This window comes from Malus sylvestris, chromosome 15, assembly GCF_916048215.2.
Source record: "Malus sylvestris chromosome 15, drMalSylv7.2, whole genome shotgun sequence".
Taxonomy (NCBI): Eukaryota; Viridiplantae; Streptophyta; class Magnoliopsida; order Rosales; family Rosaceae; genus Malus; species Malus sylvestris.
This window is the reverse complement of record NC_062274.1, coordinates 1,126,441-1,150,855: the sequence shown is the minus strand read 5'-3', so window position 1 is coordinate 1,150,855 and position 24,415 is coordinate 1,126,441. Positions and strand designations below refer to the sequence as shown.

The 24,415-nt window shown below is 36.1% G+C and overlaps 2 protein-coding genes across 3 annotated transcripts; both read left to right on the top strand.

The window, feature by feature from the left end:
- Positions 1 to 8,466: 8,466 nt before the first annotated feature.
- On the top strand, positions 8,467 to 13,676 carry LOC126605264 (uncharacterized). Of its 2 annotated transcripts, XM_050272635.1 has the most exons (7): positions 8,469 to 8,994; positions 9,577 to 11,529; positions 11,629 to 11,683; positions 12,067 to 12,215; positions 12,490 to 12,576; positions 12,881 to 13,009; positions 13,362 to 13,676. In XM_050272635.1, exons 1-7 carry the CDS (start codon positions 8,926 to 8,928, stop codon positions 13,434 to 13,436), a joined length of 2,517 nt encoding a protein of 838 aa, XP_050128592.1. In that variant the 5' UTR covers positions 8,469 to 8,925; the 3' UTR covers positions 13,437 to 13,676. The 2 variants fall into 2 exon arrangements, with proteins under 2 accessions (XP_050128593.1, XP_050128592.1); XM_050272636.1 differs by lacking the exon at positions 12,881 to 13,009 and having other exon boundaries at positions 8,467 to 8,994.
- A 5,706-nt stretch (positions 13,677 to 19,382) lies between these two features.
- Positions 19,383 to 21,314, top strand: LOC126601469 (B-box zinc finger protein 21-like). The gene is made up of 3 exons (XM_050268178.1): positions 19,383 to 19,838; positions 19,965 to 20,414; positions 20,668 to 21,314. The coding sequence occupies exons 1-3, from the start codon at positions 19,653 to 19,655 to the stop codon at positions 20,938 to 20,940; spliced, it is 909 nt and encodes a 302-aa protein (XP_050124135.1). The 5' UTR covers positions 19,383 to 19,652; the 3' UTR covers positions 20,941 to 21,314.
- The last annotated feature ends 3,101 nt before the right edge of the window (positions 21,315 to 24,415 follow it).

The window sequence follows — 24,415 nt, the reverse complement described above, 5'->3', positions numbered from 1 at the left end:
GCTACACATTTTAATAAGTTGAAGGACCAATGTAATGGATTTTTAATTGAGGGACCATTGCTCCAATTCGATTAAAGTTGAGGGACCATTGCTACAATTTACTCGTAACTATATAATGGGGATCATATGTATAGGCTGAGGTACAAAATAGCATGCATGTTTCAATAGGATCTTTTAATGACGCTTCCCTAGACTGCTACATTTGGTAATCGCGAAAGAAACATAAAGCTTCCCAAACTTCCTTAGTTTTGTATAATTTCTCTGACCCTAACATGTGCAACCTCATCCTCCACCGTCGGATTAAACAGTAATCTTGTTCTATATATACGTACATTTTGTTACGTATTCATTTGTTTATGATTTTTTTATTCATGAACCATTATTCATTTGTTATGATTTCACATTACACCATTATCACTACTACCAATCTCATTTCTATATTACGGTGATATCAAATTAAACAGATATTAACGAGTACCCATTAACAATTCAATTGGTTGATTTGTCACCTCTAAGCATGCATATATAATTGGTAACGTTTAGAGGTCATGACAAAGAAAACAAATATTCTTAATTATTGAAGGGGGAAGTACAAAGTAGATGTGGGCGTAGGTGCAACGGCTAAAAACGATGTGCTTTCTCCTGGAATCCTCTCACTTACAGTTTAGATGAGTTTTCAAATGAATATCGCTTGTGTATAACAAAATAACTAGAAGTGATTTTCACTTTTTTTTTTTTTTTTTTTTTTTATCTTCATGCGCTTTTCTCTTTTTCTGGTCTCGGAATTGAGTCAATCAAAACAAAATCAACGAATAGAAACAATTGATGGAGTGCATGAGGACAAGGGGGAGTGGGAGATCACTTAAAAAAAGGGAAGTAGGATTTTTATGAGTACAATATTATGGTGTGGAAAGGTTCCCTTGCAATTGTCTGGTTCTGCGGATGTTGCCTCTCTGTATCTATGACAACGTAGAAAAAGTTAGGTTTGTATTGATACTGAAAATTATACGATGAATACCTTCGAGATTTTTAACAGTTAAATCTTAATTATTTATTTTTTTACTATAATTTAATGATTAATTTTTTTTGAAAATCATCTCTGTAAACCCTAGAACTAGTTTAACCTAGCAGTGTCTCACTTTCTGCATCAAGAAAAAGATGAACCTTAGTTGTTGACCCCTCCTGTTTAGCCCTTAGTTGTTGACCCCTCCTGTTTAGCATTTGACTGGTCATGATTTAGCCCAGCAAAATGAGGAGAAGAAGGGTTCTTTCATGTATTTATATATCACACACACATATACATATATTGAAATGCTCACAGTCAAACAACCGTTGAAGGAAATATCCATGATTTGACCTCCCAAATCTCTCGTATGTCAAGATTTTTAATTTCCTAATTTATAAAAAAATGGTGGGTAGCCTTATAAAATCATCCTACATCCCTTTCTCTGTGCGTACGTTAACATCTAGCCATTGAAGAATAAGAACGTTTCAATGATTATCTTTGTTTAACCGATATATTCTACACTAAACTTATCTTACTTACAAGATGATGATTTCAAAAAAGAGCATGTTGTTCAAATCAACTCGGCTAAGTTTAGATTTATACAAAAGGGTTAGTTTGAACATGGGCTAAGTCGTATCACTGTTACAACAGTCTACCTTTCCCACGGCCGAAACAATTAGAGAATACTTAATTACCCCCAAAACTGATATCAAGATTATCTAAACTAATGTACTAATCTAGTATTTGGAACTTCCTCTGTGGCTGTGTTGTGTCGTTTTCAAGATCACCGAAAATAATTGTACTTGAAAACATTGACACATGAATATTGATCAAATAAACAGTATCTGTGTAGACCCACAGAAGTTGAATGAAGGTCTGATCAAGGACTTTTTATTTATTTATTTTTATTTTAACAAACGATATTATTTACATTAATGAAAATGGGATGTGTTTAGCCTCACAATAGACTAGCAATAATGTAGTTCAAATTCACCTTTAGCGAGAATCGAATCTAAGACCTCTAACGTACAAGTGAAAATAAATATCACTATACCGTAATACTAAGTAACTTTGATCAATGACTTATTCGTACTGCTAATTACTTTGTCATTCGAATTCTCCGGGTGTCTTTCTTTCACGACTTTATTGACCTAAAACTGCACTACTGCTACAATATATGCAATCAATCACCCTTATTTTCTGGCTTTGTGCTCAAAATTATCAGATCACGAGTCAGTTAGTAATAGTAACCACTGGATGTGTGGTCTCTACTTTTTTTTTTTCCTCATTTCCTCTCATAATTTGCCTTTTGTCTTCTTTTTTTATAAAAAAATTAGTAAAAGATATTGACGTAACTTAATCGTATAGGTTCAAATAGGAAGATGGTGAAGAAAAAAAGATTAGGATGAGAGATAATTCTACTCTAAATATGAGGTATTATATATACAACATAAGAAAAGGGAGTCAAGTTTGAGTACAAATTAAGATGCGAGAACATTACTTTTGGAAACTTACCAAAATTACTTCTCGGCCCATCGAGTTAAGTAATTAACAAACCTAATGGAATATTATAGAGTTAACCTGTGTTTAAGCCCAATAAACTGCAATATGTTGAGGGGGTTATTATATAAATACAGATTAACGCACAGTGGATTAAAGCAAACAAGGATCCCGAAAAGGGTTGTAAAAAATCATAAAAGCAAGTGTGATCACATTGTAGCTAGGGGACACGAAATGGGCATGATATCGAGTTGTAGCTCTCCGCCGTGTGCGCATGGAGTTCATCTCCTCCATATCCTTATAGGTGGATGGAGAAAACCCTAGCAGGCTAGCAGTATTTATGAGATCAAGTATTATAAATGTAGCTGGCTAGGGTTTATTATTTCGTCTAATTCAGTTAAAGTTCCACTGGAAAACTAATTAACAGTATGAAAAGTAGCTAATCTCTTATAAGTTATAAGACTTTTACAAAGTTTATCTTTTCACCGATTTAGAATTCTTTTACCTTCGTATCCTCATACTAATATACATATATTATTGATTATATACCTAGATATAGAGTGTGCAGTGCTAGGCGGAGCGTTTAGAGAGTAGGTTGCGGCCAGGCCGCATGCGAACTGCTGTTTAGCTAAAACGTGGTCCAAAATGTATCATCCGCGTCTGCTACTGCCTACGTATATATAACTGCTACTGCTAGAGTTTCTGTTGCAGTCACTGTGTGACTGTGAGTATATATATATATATCTGTAATCTGCATATGTATTTGCGGTCCTACTGCTAATCCTTGTGATTGTCCTTATTTAAAGAAGGCCATAATGTCTGCCATGATATGATCCTCAATCCGGCCGGCCCTGACTTCAAGGCATACTACTTTCGTTTTTGCATTTATGTACTATTTCTATAAATCTACTTTAATACAAATTATATTCCACGTTCATTTAGTAGCGATAATGTTTTAATTTCGGCACGTAGTGAATTGAAGAATAAGGCCATCGAGCAATTCACCACTTACTTTTTTGTAAATCTACTTAGGGGGCCAAATGAAAACATCAGTTTTGGCTTTTTAATAATTTTCACACACGTCTTTTAACTTATTACACATCTCTATTTGTTTCCGGTCATTGAAAACAACGAATAGTATTAAACAATGGTGTATGAGATGACAAAAGAAGTGTGTGTTTATCATTTTATTTTCTAACAAAATGAGATGACTTAATTTGATCTAAATTATGGAGAACGAAACTTAATTTCACGCAAACGGAGATTTGCTAGTCTAGCCAAATTGTTTACTTTACGCCTATCTACATGTTTGGATGAAGGACTTCAAAACTCTAATAGTAACTTTCGACAAACAATTGTCAAAATTGTAATGCAATAACACTACTAAAAAACTACGAATACTGGACACAAATGTTAATGAAATGTATTGCATCATCCATTTCAAAGTTTCTGTTTTTATATCTTGTAATGCATTACAAATAAATATATGTTAAGACGTTTAATGAAATTCCTTTTTCGACTTTTGGGTTGAATTTAAAGCCTCTTATCCTACATATCATAAAAATATGTTATTTTTTTCCTTTTTTGTTTTTATAGAAATTTTGTGGGGTTTTTTTTTAACTGATAGTAAAAGCCTAGTTTCAGAATAAGATAATCGACACAAAATTCATCTAAACAATAAGAAAAAAATTCATACACGTGTGTCAAAGAAAAAGCTCACTATTTTAAGCCCAAATCTAATGGCGTTGAAACGGGGATATCTTTTATTCTTCGGCAAAATAGCACCAAAATAATTAAAATTCATAAGTGTAGCCAATTGTAGTGGGCCTGGACGTACTAATGGAATTAATGCGAAAATCCCATTTCGAAGAGGTTTTTAAGTCATTTAATTGAATTTGGGCCGCCCCGACATTCATGGCCCAATACAACGTATCCATACGAAACGGAATAAAATCGTTTCTGCAGATCCGAAAGGCGGGAGGAAAACTACGTGATTACGACGTTGACAATTCCAACAGAACCATTGGATTAGACGAGTATGTTCAAGCATTTCGAATGATTTTCCATGAAACGCTGCGTTTCAGCTGCGCGCGTATGTGATCGTAGGCAAACCCCCATGCCACGTCAGGTTACAACGACGCCGCAACGTAAGGTAAAAGGTTTGAAAAAAGGAAATATAAGAAAAAGAAAAAGTTTGACGTTAGATGAAGGGCTGGTTTGGTATTGCTGTACTTTGAAAAAAAAATGTTGTGATGTGAGAATAAGCAGTTGTGACATAAAATAATAGAGTGTTTCGTAAACTTTTTTGTAAAAGTACTTTTGGAAAAAAAAAAAAAAAGCAATATTATAGTGTTTGTAAACTTTTATGTAACACAATTGTGACTATGTGAAATGCCCAAAAAGGGTATAATACTAGAAGTGCCATTAATTTAATTTCTTAACAAATAAAGATGGATTACTAAATATACTTTATTTTTAAAAGAAAAATATTTATAAATTTTATCTTAAATATATAATACAACGTTTAACAATAAATCATAATCCAACATTCAACATATAATCCAACATTTATAATATCTATTTACTGTACAACTATTACTCTTTATCTTTTCTTTTATTATGGAATCATAATTTTTTATCTTCAAGGTTTGGTTCTCCTATTTTGCAAAACTTGTATTCTCTTTCCTCTTCCGCCGCCCACTCCCTCTCTCATCCTTATCTCTCTGTCTCTCTCTGCCATATCCTAAGGAAGGCTGGGTCGCCGACAAATTCCATTGCCTTATCGAAGACCACCACCGCAGCAACACCAATCGTAATCCCTCAAACACAATCCCTGCTCTCTTGATAGAGATTTGGGATAAGTTGTGTGAGAGTTCCCTCCATGTTAGAGGCTTCATCGTCATCATTATTGCCCACAACTACCACCACTTGGTCGTCTTCCACTCGCCGCCCTTGTTTTGGAGCTTTCAGCATGTCCTCAGCTCCTTCTGGGTCCAACCCAAGTGGCCTTTCGTCTTCACTTGCAGAAGATGGATGAACTTCGATTTCAAGACTTACCGTTGGTGTTAGTTAGCGGCTTAGGCGTTGAGGCTTTCCCGTTGAGATTTTGGGTGTTAAGCAGAAGGGTGCAAATCTAGCATTCTTTGTGCAACCTAGATTTTGACAAAGCCCATATATCCGACGAAAAGGCTCCGAATTTTGACAAAACCCAGAAATCCAACAAACCTCCAGCCGCTCCTGTCCCAGAAATCCGAAAAAGCTCAAGGTCAGAAAAGACGGAAGAGAGATGTGGCGGGGTCGGCGATGAAGTCGACGGGTATAATGTATAATTTATTTAATTGCTAAAGGCCATTTTGGGTAATGGAAAATTTCATTAAAGGCCTCAGCGCCTCTTGCGAAATCGGTTTGCGCATAAGCTAGGGAAGCAAAAAAATTTGGTTTTTCAAAGCTGGGTTTTGCAGCTTTGTGTTTTTGGCTTTTTTTTTCACAGTTTTTTCACCCAAAACTGTGAAAAAAAAAAAAAGCTGAAGTTGAATGTTTACCAAACATAGCTTTTTTATTTTAACCCTTTTTTTTTTTTTTAGAAGCACCTCACTACCAAACCAGGATGAAATCGGCGAGAAAAATAGATTCGTGAAAATATGTCGGGAAGATGGGGACGACGGAAGCGGCGGGAGGAGGATGTCGTTCTTGTCCAATGATGGATTTGCTGCGGTCATAGCCAATGCAGTTGGTGCAACTCATCATTCCGATCGAGTCGTCTCGCCACGCCATCTCCTACGTCGGCAATCTCGGCCTCTTTCAATTCAAAGACGTAATCGTTGCGCTCTCTCTTTTCAAATTTTTATTTTCATCTTTCAGCTCATTTTTTGGAATTTTTGTTTTTGTTTTTGCAGCTCAATGCGGAAAATAGCCCGTTCCAGCGAACATACGCCACTTAGGTGCGTTGATTTTATATAATTTTAAATTTTTTTATCAATGAATTAATTTAATTTCATACGATATGAGATAATGTGTTAACAGAAAGTAATTGCATGTGGAGTTTGGAAATCGGCCATTAACTGCAGTGGTTTCTGTGGTTTTGTGAGTAATTTTGCAAAAAAATTGGTTAATCTTAAAATCTTGTTTGTGGATTTGAAATTTGTGTGATGCATTTATTCGTTTCAGATGAAATTCTTTTGTATTTCCTTTGGAAAGGGATCCTCTCTAGATTCTTTACTCCTAATCCACCAAATTAGGGAATTCGTATTATTAAAATTTGATTCAACGGTAGAACTTATTATAACTTTTTAAGTGAACCCTTATTTATAATCGTTTAATTAAACTTTAATAGCACGAATTTATTAATTTGATGGATTAGGAGGAAATGATCCGGTGAGGATCCCCTTCCGTTTCCTTAGGGATTTTCTGTTGTAGGAAACGACAACAGACCCATCAAAGCATGTTAAGCTCGGGTCAGTTAGTGTAAGGACGTAGCCCAATGAACCACTTGGGCCATTGCCTCAGTTGTCGAGGCCCATTATGTAACCGCCATTTTTAGCAGATTAGCCATGAAATTCGGGTAATGTAATATAACACAGGGCCTCTTAAACTTCTTCTGAACATGACGGTCCACGTAAATCATGTTTGGTGGATTCAATTTCCTTTTTCTCTTCCTTTTTGAGAGGAATTCAAGATTAATATGCTTGTTTATTTAATTGAGAAATTTATAAATAAATAAAAAATGTAAGAAAGAATGGGTATTGAGACCATGTTCAAATCTTCTGCACTACTTATCTCCTTAATAAAAAAACCACACTAAGGATAAATTAAGTCAAAAGAATGCATGTCAGTTCAATAAATAAATCACAAATAAGCCACAAAGGGCTTTCGGTGCGGAAAATTTGAACTTAGACCGAGTAGCCCTAGTTGATTTGATTTTTAATGTTTTAGGTATTGAAATAATGGGAAAGAGACAAAAAAAAAGAGCGTATAAGATTAACTAGCTACCGTATTTGACCTGATCTTAATTTTTTAAGTATTAAAGCTTAAATAAACACGAAATAACACTATTAACAACCTTGTCATTTTCAAGAAAGAAGCCAAAAGTAAAATTGAACTTAAATCATAAGAAAAGCACCACAAGCCCTTTTTGGGAGTGTTGACACCCATCAAAATTGAAACTTACTGGATTTGCTGTACTTCTTTTTTCAGTTCACAACTTTCTTTTTCTCCATCATAGCTTTTGGTAACAAATTTGGTCACTTCACCATTATTCTTTCTTATACCAAAAGACATTCCTTTTCTCACCTCATAAAATATAAAAAAGATTACAGTCACAAAAATTGACTCACCAAATTAGTTTGCCGTCCACGCAACAATGTGTCAACACTTAAAATTGAGTGCACAAATTTATTGTTATGCTAAGAGACTATATTATACCATCTCTCGACCAGAAGTAAAACGCACCAATACAAATAAGTTTAACATTTATTAGAAAACGGTACAGTGTGGTCTTCTATTTCTTTAAACATGTGAATATTGCAAAATCTTTCAAATCAAAAAAAAAAAAAAACCTATATTTTTTATTGTATAAAAAAGAAAGGACACTTCTTAGTGCTGAAAAAATTCTTAGTTTGCCGAGAACACGATAGATGGACAAAATGTCAATATATAAATAATTGAATACTTAAAATACAAAATTCAATAAATTATATTATAACACTTGTGTATCGGACTGTTTTTCCGTCACACAGAGAAATCTCACCTTAGCGTTGGAGGAGGAGGGACTCTTGAGTCAACGGTCAACCAAGGGCATAGGAGTCCGGTTACAAGTCCAGTAAACATGTAAAAGGATTTTCTTAGGAATCCGTAATTTCATCTGTTTATTGTATATCGTACGGACAGTTTTAATAAATAATATTTATGTTTATTTTTAAATTTTAAATTTTAAAATAATTTTTTAACCCACAATTGACGATGAACTTGTGAAATCACGGGATCTCTGAAGATCCCTTCCGATCCTTTTCCTTAATTCCCAGTAAACCGTAAGCACTGAGATACTCTCTCACCTGCACGACACGAGAGAGAGAGAGAGAGAGAGAGACGACTGAGTGGGTTGGCACGTGCCCTAATGCCCCACGCAACTAAACCCCTAAACCCCGCCTCTTTAAAATCTCAGTCACCTGAGACCCCGGCGCCGTGCCCCCACCGCTCAATTCGCCGCCGTACACGTTTCACAAAACCTCTGTAAAATCCTTTCCTTGTATGTTGTGTTTCCCTCAAAAACCCCTCCAGCCGCCACGAAAGCCTTCTTCCCTCCGCCTATTTTTGTAATTTCCCCTTTCTTCAAGCTTTTTCCATGCTTCCGTGAACAAGCACGCTCTATAGAGAGAGAGAGAGAGAGAGAGAGAGAGAGAGAGAGGGAGGTGGCGGACACCATGGGTGCTTTCGCTCCGTTCTCTCAGTGGATTCCCGCGGATGATATTCTGCTCAAGAAAGCCGTTGAGGTACAAATTCGGCTCTAAATTTCCTCCCTTTTTTCGGAAAATCTGATGTCATGCATCCTCGTAGTGTATTATTAACCTGGATTTTTCTGGTAATTTGTTTTCGTTATACATATGATGTTTGTTTCTTTTTTGGGTTTTCAAATTATTGGGGTTGTAGTGTGTTATGAATTAGAATTGTTTGAACAATGGATTTCGGGTTTATGTTTCTTGAATATGTTATGGGTTTAGCTATCCTCGTATTTAAGATTGAAATTATTGAAACAGAATCGATAAATTGGACAAATGCTAGATACAATTGAAGGTGAATACAGTTGAAATTATGTTGTTCTGTGTGATAGTACAATTGTCACTGCTGGTTTTCCTGCTGAGGTAGGCTGTATCTTTGTCGAATTAACAAGTATTCACCTCTATTAAGTGTGTTGCGTCGGAGGGGAACTACCCGGGTTCCCCTTTTGGAAATAAATTAGGATTTGGTCATTTTCAGAATGCCGGTTTTGATTTTGTAATTATATTTGTCATACAAGGAAAGCTTATCTCTCGAAAGTTATATTTGGACTTGGTACTCTTTTGCTCTGTTTGCAGGATGGTGCTTCCTTGGAGTCACTTGCTAAAGGTGCAGTGCATTTTTCTCGAAGATTTACTTTTTGTGAACTGCAAGATCGGTGGTATTCTCTCCTGTATGATCCAGTAGTTTCTGAAGATGCTTCTTCTCGCATGATTGAGTTTGAGAGTTCCACAACAACTGTTCCATTTGACAGGGCAGGAAATTCAAAAGGAAAAAAATGTGAATCCGGGAAGAGAAAAGCTGAAAGTGTTCGTAGTAGTTACTATGCAATGCGTAAAAGGATTTGCAACGAGCCGTTTAATTCCATGGGCCTTAATTTTCTTGTTGCACCCAGTAATAACAACTACGATGGAAATGGAGATGAGCCTCTTTACGGAAATTGCATGAATGGAGATCCAATCTCAGCCCCTTTTGGCCTTGAGACATCAGATATGGATGCAATGCAAAATCTGATGGATGTCGGCACTGATGATACTTTTCATATGCTCCAGAACCCAGATGGGAATGATTTTCATATGGAACAAGGTAATATACATGAAGATATTATGACATGGAATGAATCTGAGGTGGATGAATTCAATCATCCAGAGGGATTGCCAGATTGCAGCCTGTTCAATGCCGATGACTTAGGAATGAAACCTCCGTTTACACTTGATCAAATTACTGGCAACGAGGGAAACATGTTCACGGAGTTTGAAGGGAACAAGGCCTTTAATTCACCTGTTTCAGACAGTGGTGCATTGTTTAACAACTTGGAGTATTCATCTCCACTTCCAGCTATGCCGGTTGATGTTGATCTTAGAGAAAATGATATATGCACCGGTGATTCTTTTGAACTTCATGAAAATATTGATGCTAACAAGGCAAGAACAACAGAGAATGATGCTCATATTGGGATGGAGGTGGCCACTGAAATGCCATGCTGTGATTTCCAGAGTTCTGCAGCTCCTGTTTGTACTGAAGGTTATTTGGCAGAATTGTCCAATTCACTTTTAAACTTTACGAATGAGGAGCTCATGCTTGTGACTGCTGATGGAAAAGATGTGATTGATAAGTCTTACTATGATGGCCTGAGCTCCCTTTTGTTGAGTTCACCGAAAGATGATCTTCTTCATGAACAGACAATCGTCAAAACTGAGCCAGAAACATCTGTAGCTCCAGTTATGGACTCCATGAACCCATCTAGTACGTATCCTGGAGTGGTAGATGACAATAGAGGATCCCCAAATGCTGATGAACACATAGTCTGCCATTCAGACACTCCGATGCTATCATCTTCAACAGCTTCGAACTATCAAAATCCTGAATTAAGGGATGGATTTATCTGCTGCACATTAAACACCGAGGACCCAGAAATCCCATGCAATGGTGATATTTTTCTACCAAATCGTTCATCGACTTCTGAAGGGAATAAGCCAATATTTTTGTCCACTAGTGATTTCCCTGTTAATAAGAGAAATAATGACACAGGACTGTGCTTTATGCATAAAGAGCGAAATTTTTTTGGAGAACCGCATAGTACCTCTCAGATTAAAGGATCACATTTCTTACAAGAAAGGGGTCGAAAATCTCCACTAGGTAATTTCGGGGTGAAATTTGAGCTGTCTGATGTCCCCAGTGAGGTGGCATCTAAGAATGCAGGTCATGTTGGTGAAGGTCTGGGCCAAATTGATTCAGCCAATCCAAGTACAAGTGTTCTACCTGGAATACTGAAGGAAGACACTAAAGAAAGTATATCGGAAAAGCGTCTCAGTTATAACTCAACTGAGTTTCATGTGGAGAACCCAGATTCTGGTGTCATTAAAAAGGAGCTTGATCCATCAGCTACAATTAGAGATGATATATCATTACATACAGAAGGGATGCCCATGTATATTGCTGAACCACAATTAAATCCCGATACATCGGATCAACTGGGGCTTTTTGAGAGCGATGATGATATACCATGTTATTCGGATATAGAGGCAATGGTTAGTGCTAAAATGAAAATCATAGTGTTGATAGATTTGCTTTGCTTATCAATTTCTTAATTCATCTTATAGTTTCATTGACTTTTGTTCCACCTGCAGGTACTTGATATGGATTTGGACCCAGATGACCAGGATTTGTGTTCTAGTGAGGAAGGTAATACTCGGTCAAACTATTATGCATCTAATGACCAGCTCATTACTTATTTTCTTTATACAGACTTATCCGTACTTCTCTTCTGCCAATCAAATCCTCTAAAATGGCATGCATTAATGTAACCTTATCGGTACTTCCCTTCTTCTGCCTATCAAATCCTGTGATAAATGGTGTGCATTAATGTAATGAGTGTGTTTATTGTGCGGCATTCATGCTTAACTGACAGATGATACGGCATTCATACTAAATGATATGTTTTGAAATAGAACATTCCTAATCACGGAACTAATATTTTCTGTAAAGCGATTGCATCATATGTGATGTAGGTTCACTGCATCAATATGCCTTATAAATTGTAATTTAATGCTGTTCTCTATGTGCAGTCTCAAAATATCAGAATGAGGATGCTAAGAGGAGAATCATAAGGCTGGAGCAGTGTGCTTATTCATATTTGCGAAGAGCCATTGCATCTCATGGAGCTTTTGCCATTTTGTATGGACGTCATTCTAAGCATTACATTAAGAAGCCCGAGGTATTTCGATTGCCATATGGACCCTTCTTTTCTCTTTTCCTGCTACCTGGGGTTGGGAGGCTTTCACCCCATAGCTGCATTTGGAAGTGATGTAATTATGGAGCAAGAGTTATGTGTATAACTTAATCACTGTCATAAGGAATATTAAGGATCCATCTAGGTTTTGCTATGATGTGCAGACTTAGTCGAAAAGAAGAATTGAAAATTGATGGTGCAATAAGTCTATGTCAGACATGGGTTGATTATGTGAATGAATAGCCATCTATATCTGCAGGTTCTATTGGGTAGAGCAACAGACGATGCTGTTGTTGACATTGACTTGGGAAGAGACGGGCGTGGTAATAAGATCTCTCGGAAACAGGTAATATTATTGTTGACCACCTTAACATATTCACCATACCAGTGATGCAATTACTAGCTTTTTTCTTTCCTTCCAAAAGTTTGGAAATAAAGATTATACATACATGCCGGATAAGGAGTGGGGACAGTTTGTTCTAAGTAGTGTTCTCAATGATGTGGTAGAAAGAAATCCCTCAAGACATTTAGGATTTAGCTCATTAAATCGCGATAGCAATGACAGGCCTGAACTTAGGTGTCTTCTGATTATGCTGTTTACGTCTTCTTGCTAAACCCAAAAAATTATTTAATTTTAATATGTTTGTTAGGCAATGATAAATATGGATAAAGATGGATCCTTCCATCTGAAAAATCTTGGGAAGTGTTCAATCTCGGTAAATAGCAAGGAAGTAGCCCCTGGACAGAGTCTAAGCCTCAGTTCAAGTTGCTTGATTGAGGTATGTTCTTACAATTTTGTTTGCTAAAACTTCATTTTTCTTTGAATTTCTTAGCTGTTTATTGTGCAATGTCTCTGTGAGGCTGTGCATAAGTCTTGATTGTCATACCTCAAAATTCGTTTTTATACTCGTCAAATTTTTGGGTTGGTGATCAAAATGCTCAATACATTGTGTACGTCATCCTAAGTCATTGATAGACCATGGTGTTTCAAATAGATTGGGGTTTTCCTGCCGTAATAATCTCAAGCCAAACACTAGAATTACACTCTAGTTCACATAACACATGTTTCGGGTAGCTTGATCGCATCATATTTAACTAAACGATATTCTGTAAATGATGAATCTTGCGCAGATACGGGGAAAGCCATTCATATTTGAGATGAACCAAACACGCGTGAAGCAGTATTTGGAAAGCATCCCCCAATAGCTGAAGGCAAAGAGCACCGATTGTGAATGATAGCGGAGGTGCCAAGAACGGTACAGTATTCAGAAGGTGCTAATTTTTCCTGCAGCTTCTGGGTTTCGCTAGTTGAAGCCACTTCTCTTCTGTTGTATACAATTGTCGTTGAAGAAGGTGGTCTGTAATTTGACAACATATTTACTTTCTGCTTATTGTTTTTCTATTCGAACTCATAAATCAATAGGACCACAGTTTGTTTTTCTTTGATTTAAGGATATACTAATCTAATCTAAATGGAAGATTCGAATCTAAAATCTCAATTGTTGAAAAACAGAAAGAAAAAAAAATTGGGGTCTTTCAAAAAGGCGCAACAAAGCTTTTCTATCTCGTTTTCCAAACCGGAAGCTTATAGAGAAAGAGCCTATCCATCATGGCAAATCTTGAATCCTGTTTTCATGTTTTTTTTTTAATAGAAGTACGCTACTTGATGATTCCGGTAGCTGAATTCTAAAAATAAAAATAATTTTAATGTAAAACAAAATTTTCTGTTGCCAGGAGTTGAACTTGGGATAACAAATCCAATTTTTTTCTGGAAACCATCCAACTTGAGTTTTGCTACAGAAAATTTAGTTGTTATATGAGGAGTAAAAATATACTTATATTTTTGCTATCTATTAATAAAAATTTGATTATCAACAAAAAAAAAATAATGAAAATAGTGTCATATTATTTTATGCATAATTAAAAGAAAATATTAAAAAAATTACAGGCATTAAAGTAATTTTGCTAATAAAAACTATTTTTTTTCATCCATCCATATGTAACAATAGTTTTACTCGTCCTCTTTCTTTTTGTCACTCTCTACTTTTACTTTTTTGTTTTTTTAAAAAAAAAATTTTATTTAATTAAAAATCCATTTTAATTCTTTTATTATTATTTAAATTTCTATACATTTGGGACAAAAAGACAGGCTAACCCTTGTGCCCCCGGGAGAAATCCCTTCATTCTGTCCTCAGTCCTGAGGGAAAACCTTTGCCAAAGCTATTCGAGTCCTTTGCTTATATTATCAATGACCATCATCAATTAATTAGTTTAGGTATCGTCACTACTATTAGAGCTTCGCTATAAGAAATTTTAAATTTTTGTTAAACTGGCAAGTAAATTATTGTATATATGCATCGTAGTAAATACTATTTGTTTATTGTTTTTTATTTCTACATCTGTTTTTTCTTCACTTTCCTCCTTTATTTCGTTTCTGAGTTTTTTTTCTCAGTTTTAGTAACAACGAGTGACTATCCTTTCAAAATAGTAAACACAAATAATGAAGACAATAATATTAAAGATTCAAGCCATATAAGAAAATTATCCTCACACAGTGCACAGCTAGCGCATATGTCCAGCTTATGCTGCAACATACCTGTAATAAATATGTTAACTTCCTGATATTTATATACACATGACATGTATACATATATAATATATAGACACAAATATAATGCATGGGGAATTATATATTTCCAGCCTGAGCACATCCTGTTCTTCAAAATTCTCGTCCAAATGAAACGTATTGGAATCAAACCCTAATACAAAATATTTACAAGACCTATCTTTTGATCCTTCTTTGTCCCTTCAAGATTATTTAATTCTGGTATAGTTTGTTTTTTTTTTTCTTTCTGATCTGAGTTATAACAGCATTTAAATGATCACATTCACATAACCGATGTGGGTTTGAGCACAAACGTGAATAAACTCTGATCAGAGGTTAATACGTGCAAATGATATCACAAAGCATGCAATAAGTTTCGTGGCACCAGTTATTTATTTGACAAGTGCTACAGTTTTAATTCTATAAGAAGAGTTTGGCTCTTTAAAGTTTAGGAGGAATTCTTCCTCAAAATACTTTGTGATTTACACAAAATTTCGTGCTTATAATCGGACCGTTCATATTATACATCACTATGTGAAGATCATTTATGCAAAAAATCAACTAAATCTAAGATGATTTAGTCATTCAATTGTAGCAAATAGATTGACGGTTCATAATACTTTTATCAAATCTGTCAATATGTTTTTAATATTTTATATAGTTTGATGACTCAACAATCTTAATTGTAATTGATTTTTTGTAAAGATGATCTTTACATAATAATTTATAATAGATCACTACGTATTTTAAGCAGAAGTGAAGTCTCCCTCTAATTATATTATCTTCAACTCTAATGTTTAAACTTTCAATTGCACAATGATCACTGTGAAATCCAGAAAATGGATAATGAATCTCTATAGAAAAATGCTAAGGACTCCCTCAAAAGTATATCCCCATCTCTCTTAATAAGTTGGTTTTTACTTGCTAGGATTTTAGACTAGAGTTGAAATAGTGAAATATATTTATTCCTACGTTCGATGTTTTGTGTTTAAATCTCTACTCCACCACCAGCTAGTATGCGTTAATATGTAGCTAGGTCTTTGTCAAGGGGTTCCAGTCTACTTGATTAGATAGATATTTTCAAATAATCTATTATACAATAAACACTATATACTTTAATTATCAAACTAATAATCATAGAATAATAATAATAATATTTTTTTTTAGAAACTCATAGACAGAGCCGGCCCTGAGAGTGTGAAAATGTGCCACCTCATAGGGCCCCCAAAGTTTCTTTACATGTAAACAAATACCTATTATAGACTTAAATGTGTAAGATAATAATAATCACCACACCATCTCTAGTGGTGTAGGCCTTCAATCTTCTTGTACATGGCCCGAGTTCTTGTAGAACTATTTTGCTATTTTTTTAAGTTTTGCAAATTTATTAACTTAAAAAGTTGATAAGTTTTACACAAAAAACCATGCAACATATTTTGAACTGAAGACCTTTCAAGACAGGAAACACTCTTATCCACTCAAAGTGGTGCTCTAATTTGTAGTATTTAAATTTTATAGATACAAATTGAAAAAAAAATTGTAGAACTACTTTGCTATTTTTAAGTTTTGCAAATTTATTAACTTAAAAAGTTGATAAGTTTTACACAAAAAACCATGCAACATATTTCGAACTGAAGACCTTTCAAGACAGGAAACACTCTTGTCCACTCAAAGTTGTGCTCTAATTTGTAGTATTTAAATTTTATAGATACAAATTGAAAAAAAAATAACAAAAAAAATACAGTATTAAAAAATGAAGGGCCTCCATCTAAATTTTGCACAAAACCTCCAAATTCTCAAGACCTCTAAAGCTTCATATTCTTCCAGAAAAAAACATAAAGAATATCGTTCCTTGTCCCAAATAGGTAGGATGCTGCTGGGTGACCGATTCCCTCTCGTCATAAGTACCATATCTTACCGTCAAACTTTAACGAGTTGAATTTCATATAAATTTTGCCAAAAGAATATGTACTTTTGCTACTAAGTTATTCATTAAGTAGTAATTAATCAATAATCATGTTCATATTTTTATAGGCAAATTGTCATCTATAATGTGTGAGGATGTAAATTGTTGTTTTCATGTCGAAAAACTATGAGATTTTGCATGTGTGTATTAGGGCTAATCTATGGTTAGGGTAAGTTGGGTCACTCCCTTAGACTTATTACCAAGTTTTAGAGTTAAAAATTTCAATTTTCTTCGTGGTGTTAGAATATCAAAGGGTAAACTGGGTTCTCAGGTATCTGCCCATACTGCCATTCGAAGAAAATATTGTATAAAATTAAAGATCAAATGTTCCTATATAAAAAACCTCCGGGGAAAAGGATGCATAGAATTGTATCCAAATGAAAAAGCAAAATTAACCAAATTGTAGTTATTGGGGCTGGCACAGTATTAGGACGAGTTCGGTGCTTGATAAAAGTTAGGTCAAGGTTCGTCGGCGGTGCAGAAATAGCTTTCAGCAGTCGTACTAGCCCCCAGAAAAGGGCGATAGCAACATGCATGGGGATGTCTTCGTTATGTACATATACACAAAATACAACCGTCGAGACAGCCGAGACTCAAGGCAGAGTCTGGCCTACTTTTCCATGCCTACCATAAAGACGTCCATGATTTCACAGATACAAAGTTGAAGCCACCCCATCCCCCAATTTTAAAGAGCGAAGCGGTCCCATGATCCTTAATTCCCGATAAAAAAATAATAATAGAGGATTCGAGATTCGCTTATTGCTCGAAACTTCAACAATAATCTAGATCTGGTGGCAATATAAAATATGTTTTGTATAATACTCCACTTACCAGAACCCTAATAGGCTAATAATATTGTATTTCATTTAAATATGTAATCCGACCCTCCTCCTCTTTTTAACCATAAAAAATCTTTTAGAGTGGATGTTTGCCATGTTTTATTTTTATTTACTTTGCGCTATAGTTTGGTGTTTATTCATTTTCACTTGTACTTAAGTGAGAAGTTTTAAGTTTGATTTTCTTCAAAAAACGAATTCGAACTAAATTATTATGGTTAGTTCATTGTGAATTTTAGCTTATTCATCAATCCCTTAATATATATATAATATCGTATGTATTAAAAAAATATAATCAATTTACTAAAAAGTTGTTAGCTTTCATAATGGAATGGACCTCTATTGTTTAGTGCTTCACAATAAAATAATATTGTAGCACCACAATAAGTGCTCATTTTGAACCGTTTTTAAAATAGTTGAAATTGTTTTTAGTTAATAGGAACTTCAGTGATTTTAGTGATCTTATCTAACTAGATATTAGTATCTATACACCCAACACAATCTTATTGAAGAGTGCTATCAATCAGTAGTTTAATATTCATGTCTGAGCTTATTCTGTCCATATATATTCCATGCATGCCAACCTCAAAGGAAAAGCACATTCAATTTGGTCACTTTCGCAATCAATTATATAAGGGTATGAACTATATATATGAAAGATCCTTATTCCTTTTCGAATAACCAAAGACATAAGAAGAAGAAGACGTAAGATCACATGATATCTTCTCGATCTTGTGTTGTCACACCACCACAATGTATCTATGTATGTATTTCATGTTAATATTCAGTCTTCGATGAATTTAAATGAATTTCCACGTTTAATTTTTTTAGTGTGTGGAGTGGCGGGGTAGTAGTACTTGAGCTAATAGCAGAATTGACGAAAAATTGAATGCATAAACGTTATAAGATTCATATAGCCGACTCTACTTAATAAGATAATGTTTAATTGTTATTGTTGGAGTGGTGAGAAAGTAATAGCTAGCAATGTTAGCAGGTTCGAGGTCTTGCTCAGATAAACAAAGCCCTCCTCCAAGATTTGGAGATCACATGATATCAGATGCAATGTCGAGCCAGCATGGGTATAATAAGGTGGTCCCATATAACTACTATAATCAAAAGACTAAATAAAAACTAAAATGTGATTACTCAACTTGGAATTCACGATGAACCAATTATTTATTGATTGATTAAGAGCAATTTGAGAAAGAAGTAAAAGTAGAAAATTGCACCATTGTTGGGAGAAAAAAAATTTTGAGTACAACAACATGATGACGTGATTCATTCAGCGATTTACACAAAAATTTGAAATTTTATAGTTTTAATCATACTCGATCGTATAAAAATGATCTCGTGTACGTAAAAAACACATACAAAACAGAAATGTCAATGTAATAGTGGCACATAGTATCACAAGTTACTACGTATTTTAATTTTGCCATATTAGTTTTGAAACAATATCACATTAGTCACATTAGCATTGGTCTTTGCCATAACCCTAACCCTAACCCTACCCCGACTTCGTCACTTCCTCGCACACACACGCTTGCCCAAAAGACGAACCAATTACCAAAGCCGGAAATGAAAAACAATTAAACCGGAACCTAAAAGTAGGAAGCAAACGAACCCCAAATTATATGGAGCTTTTATCCCACTCTCACTTCACAGCTAAATTGGGCAACTGTAATTTGTTAAATATTCACTGACCAAAACCATTTAATAAAGCAACCACCTCCCAACCCTTCTAACCTCTCAGCATCTTCCTTTTACTCGCTCACTCCACCATTCTCGCTCTGTTAAAGTTAGAGAGAGAAAGGACCATAAATAGTTCCCCAAGATTTCCCATTATCCCTGTCGATATTTTATTACTCGCCGGTACTTTTTACTCTCCTCATATTTGTTCTCTTTTAAGTGTCCTCTGCTTTCTTTAAAGAACGTCCACTCCTACTGCCTCCTTTTCCTCTTTACCTATTTCCCTTAGATTTAGCTTCTCTTTCTGTTCTGGAAGTTCAAAACTGATGAAGATCCAGTGTGATGTGTGTAACAAGGACGACGCTTCGGTGTTCTGCACTGCCGACGAGGCCGCCCTCTGCGACGCCTGCGACCACCGTGTCCACCACGCCAATAAGCTCGCTTCCAAGCACCACCGTTTCTCTCTCGTCCACCCCTCGTCTAAGGAGTTCCCCGTCTGCGATATCTGTCAGGTATATATTAACTTACTGACTTGTTAGCGCTCGATTGCTACTGTATATATCCTCCCTCTACGGCTCTACCCTCTAAACAATGGTCGCTCGATTTTCTGATTTGGGTTTCTTAATCTTCATCTACAGGAGAGAAGAGCCTTCTTGTTTTGCCAGCAGGACAGAGCGATTCTGTGCAGAGAGTGCGACCTTCCAATTCACAACGCCAACGAGCACACCCGGAAGCACAACCGATATCTTCTTACAGGTATTAAGCTCTCCGCCACCTCCGCCCTCTACAAATCTTCGCAGCCGCGGCCAACTGTAGCAACTGCTAGTTCTGAAACCGCCTCTACCGATCTCAAAAAGCATCAACCTTCAACCAAGAAATCTGTTTCCGCCGCCTCCCCTGCAATTTCAAATCCAAACCCACCTCCTATTTCTGTCAAGAATTCAACTTCAACCGCTGCAATCGACAAAGGCGGTGGAAATTTGGTGGGTGCGACTAGTACCATATCCGAGTACTTGATAGAGACGCTTCCGGGCTGGCATGTTGAGGATTTTCTTGATTTTTCTAATGCCCCGTTTGGTTTCTCTAAGGTTTGCATTGATTGATCTCGTTCTTCCCTATTTGTTCTTGAAATTTCCAAATACGGGTTGGAAAATGATTTCTGCACACTTCTGTTTGTTTCAAGTCTCTTGATTCTCGTTTGATTTATTTCATACTAACAACGATAAGAGAGAATGAGTTTGCAGAAATCACTTCTCCTTTGAGTTTTGTTAATCTGTCATCAATTAGTTAATTAGTCTGCTGGATCTGACATTTTGCATTTTGTTTTATTGGTTATGGCAGGTCGACAATGATATGATGCTGTCGTTTTCGGAAACCTATCCGGAAAGCAATCTGAACTCTTTCTCGTCGGAAAATATGGGGATATGGGTCCCACAGGCATCACAAGCACCTCCGTATCAATATTCACAGATGGGCGGTGGGTTCGTTGGCTTCGAAGAGACAAAGGAGGGTACAAACATGAAAGCCAGCAACAGAATGTGGATGGATGACGGCTTCACGGTTCCTCAGATTAGTCCTCCATCTGTTGGCTCCAAGAGGTTCAGACCTTTCTGACAGAACATTTAGAGCGGGGAAGCGATTTACGCACACATTTTCTCGTTCTACATTTTATTTTTATTTTTGTCGTTTAAGTCTAAATGTGTGCAGACGAAAGAAAAATGACGTGTGGAAATCACTCATTTAACATGAACCGATCCTTAGATCATTTTGAAGTTAATTTTAACGCTGGGATTTCGTTTTGTTTATTTTCTTTGGTGGGTTTAGTTCGATCTCTTCGTCCCACCTTTTATATGAAGGGAGCTTTTGAAGGCTTCGACAAACCCAGTTGGAGTGCTTCAGCTCCCTTCTCTCTCTCTTTCTCCCCTTGGTACTCATTGTGGAATGCAAACATCCATGTAAATATCAACTGCAGCGTGCTTTGTTTTTTATATTTGCTTTCAGTTTCCAAAATATGTATGGAATCGGGAAAAGTGAGTGGATTTTCGGAAAATAGTAGAAAAGATTGGTCAATGTGACTCCAAGAATACTTTAGAAAAAATTAATTTGAAGCGTGTGATGATCATATCAGCATGTGATGTTATTGATACATATGTTATATATAATTTGAATGAATGACATAATTGATATGTCATCGATCTATGTAAGGAGACCTAACAAAGATGGTGTAACATCACGTAAAATGAATTCATATACCATGCATGGTAGAAAGACTTATGACATGAATAAACTTTGAACGACATGTCATGACAATTCAACCAAAAACATGTACTCATTTCTTTCACCAAAGAGTATGTGACATGGGAATGGAAGGTGGAGAAATTTTAAGTATATGGTTATGATGATGAAGATGTTGACAGTCAGCTAAGCATGGAAAGATAATTAAGTGCAGAGAGGCAATTGACAAGGAAAAAGTACAGATTTGACCCAAAACAGAAAAAAAAACAGAAGGGCACAAAAGGTTGGTCATGTTTTGTCTTGAGGCACAAGTTTTTAGTCGTATCGGCAAGTGCAACTGAAGCGTCACTTCGATTTACAAAACTAGAAAGTTGGTTTGGTTTCATCTTGGTATAATTAAAATCTTCGGACTTGGTATACATTATACAACTTCAATATTTGTGCGTAAGATGACTCAAATATTAAACCTTATATGGCCTCCAAAACTTCATTGCAAAAGCACTTAGTTTTTAGATGGTATTATATTACAAATCATATGATTACTTATCAACACTGTTCAGCTACATGCCACAAGTCAAGTATTTTTACATACTAATTACAGTTTGATACTGTTTGGACCCAAAATTACACCATCGGCCCGAGTAATCGAGACCGTTGAGTAAGCATACCTCCACACTGTTGATGGAAAAGTGAAGATAATTTTAGTAAGGTTAAAAGATAACATTATGGTTTCTTTTATCATGATTATCTTTTAATAATGATTTATCTTGACATTTTCTTATGGAAATAATATATCTCCAAGCTGAAAACAGGCGGCACAATTCAAATTGATATGGATGTGGATATGTGGTTTAGATCAATTTTGGTTGACAGATATACACGGCATTAGATAATGAAGCATGCATGTCAGGATATTATGCATTTAAAATATGATGATAATTAAAAACGAACATCAGCATTCAAGATGCATTCGACATTTTCGGTAAAAGATGATGGCTTAGGGTGATGATGAGAGCCTAGGAAAGCTAGGTTTTTTTTTTTTTTTTTTTTTTGGTGATGTGATGATGTGGTAGGAAACCTAGGTAGGTTAGGCCTTTTTGCATGGTGATGGGTGTTGTCAAATGAGTTTAAAGTGATAAGAATTGATGATGGAATCACAGTATGCATGCCATGTGAAAGGGTTTCAACGGGACATTTGTTGCTCCTTTGGTATAAGTCTACAAGCATAAGGAGACTAAGAAGATTTTTGCCGAAATATATTAAAGATAATATCAGTTTTTTTGATATTATTTTTGGAGTATAGTCGGGAAATGACTTTTTTTGATTGGCGGTCAAGGAAACTTGGCTATAAATACAAAGTGGCAAACAACGAAAGGGGTCCTCCAACTCAACACACAAACTGCCATGCGCAAACCCTCGCTCTACGCGAAACCTCTCAACAGCCTTGAGATTTTTAGTTTCTTTTTCGCCAACATATCTTCAGTTTGGATAAACAACACTGTGAAGGCAACCGGCGAACATCTTCGGTTTGGACAGCACTGCCGACGTAGAATCAGTCGACTGTGAAGCACCTTCAGTTTGGATAAACAGCACTGCGTTAAGGCCGACTGGTTATCTATCCAAGCCTCGGTTGAGAAAGGTTTTCGAATCCTTATTGGCAGAGGTCATCTCACGAGCCTTCTCGGTGAAGTAAGGTGTTATGAATCACTAGACTCGGTGCGTTGAACGCCGAGTTATTTTATGATTGGATACTCACAAGTTGGATTTAGAGTTCGGAATTCTGACGACAGAACCACATTTACGATTAAGACGTACATTTGCTTTGAATACTTGTGTCCATATAGTCTAGTGTCGATTCAGCGTACTTATACTCTTACGAATATAATCACCGTAACCAAATCCGACACCGACGATTTGTGAACTTCGTAAAACTAGTAGCCTTGTCTTCAGGCTCTAGAACCCGAAGGCCGATACGTGTTCCTTCCTCGGCCACAATCGCAAGATCGAGAAGTCAGCAGCGCATCCGACGCAACATCAATATATTTTACTCCTTGGCCGAGCTCGGCCGACGAGTTGGCACGCCCACATACAACCAAAGGACGTAGTTAGCTCATTAGTTACTCGGCTTGCGCACCACGTAGGCTTGACAGTTTTTAGGGTTAACAAATACATATAAGGGTTTTCTCTCATGTGCGCCGCTGCCTAAACCCTAACCCTAGCCTACAAATTCTACTTCCCCCGTCTTCCCCTTCTCATATCTTACCACTTTTCATGGCGAGTTACAAAGGAAAGAACAAGAAGTTCAGTCATGCATGAACGAACCGGATCCCTTCCGGATCTAAGGGAACTGAGCCCACTAATAAACGAATCCGGATTATTGAAATTTGATCCAACAACTACAATTATTATAACTTTTAGAGGGGTCTCTATTTTTAGCCGTTGAATCAAATTTTAACGGTTTAGATGCATTGATTAGTGAGCTCAATTTCTTTGGATCCGGATGAGATTTGGTTCCATGCATGAAGATCCCGTTTGACTGGTAGTCCAAATATAAAACTCTTGGTGGACCCACATTGAACACATGGCTTTTTTTTTTATAAAAAAATTCTTCTTATCACCTAGTGTGGTTAACATCGATGTGAAGTGTGAATGCGCAAATGAGGGAAGAAACCCTAGCACATGGTGTAATTTTGCCTTGGGGTCCAGTTAATTGTCTCAGATAATTTGGGTACGTAGGATAATTTGGATTTCATGTCGCTAAGCTAGTAATCTCAACCTTTACCCACCGCCCAAATCCTAACCCTACTAGCACAGTCGCATCTTGAAAAATTGGGCGTACGTGTTTAAATTGTGT

Bases quoted from the DNA above. Each gene is read 5' to 3' on its own strand.
- LOC126605264 (XM_050272635.1), top strand. From the start codon at position 8,926: ATGGGTGCTTTCGCTCCGTTCTCTCAGTGGATTCCCGCGGATGATATT. The intron at 11,684-12,066 runs GTAATACTCGGT...CTCTATGTGCAG, and splicing joins TTTGTGTTCTAGTGAGGAAG to TCTCAAAATATCAGAATGAG. The intron at 13,010-13,361 runs GTATGTTCTTAC...AATCTTGCGCAG, and splicing joins GTTCAAGTTGCTTGATTGAG to ATACGGGGAAAGCCATTCAT.
- LOC126601469 (XM_050268178.1), top strand. From the start codon at position 19,653: ATGAAGATCCAGTGTGATGTGTGTAACAAGGACGACGCTTCGGTGTTC. The intron at 19,839-19,964 runs GTATATATTAAC...CTTCATCTACAG, and splicing joins CCGTCTGCGATATCTGTCAG to GAGAGAAGAGCCTTCTTGTT. The intron at 20,415-20,667 runs GTTTGCATTGAT...TGGTTATGGCAG, and splicing joins CCCCGTTTGGTTTCTCTAAG to GTCGACAATGATATGATGCT.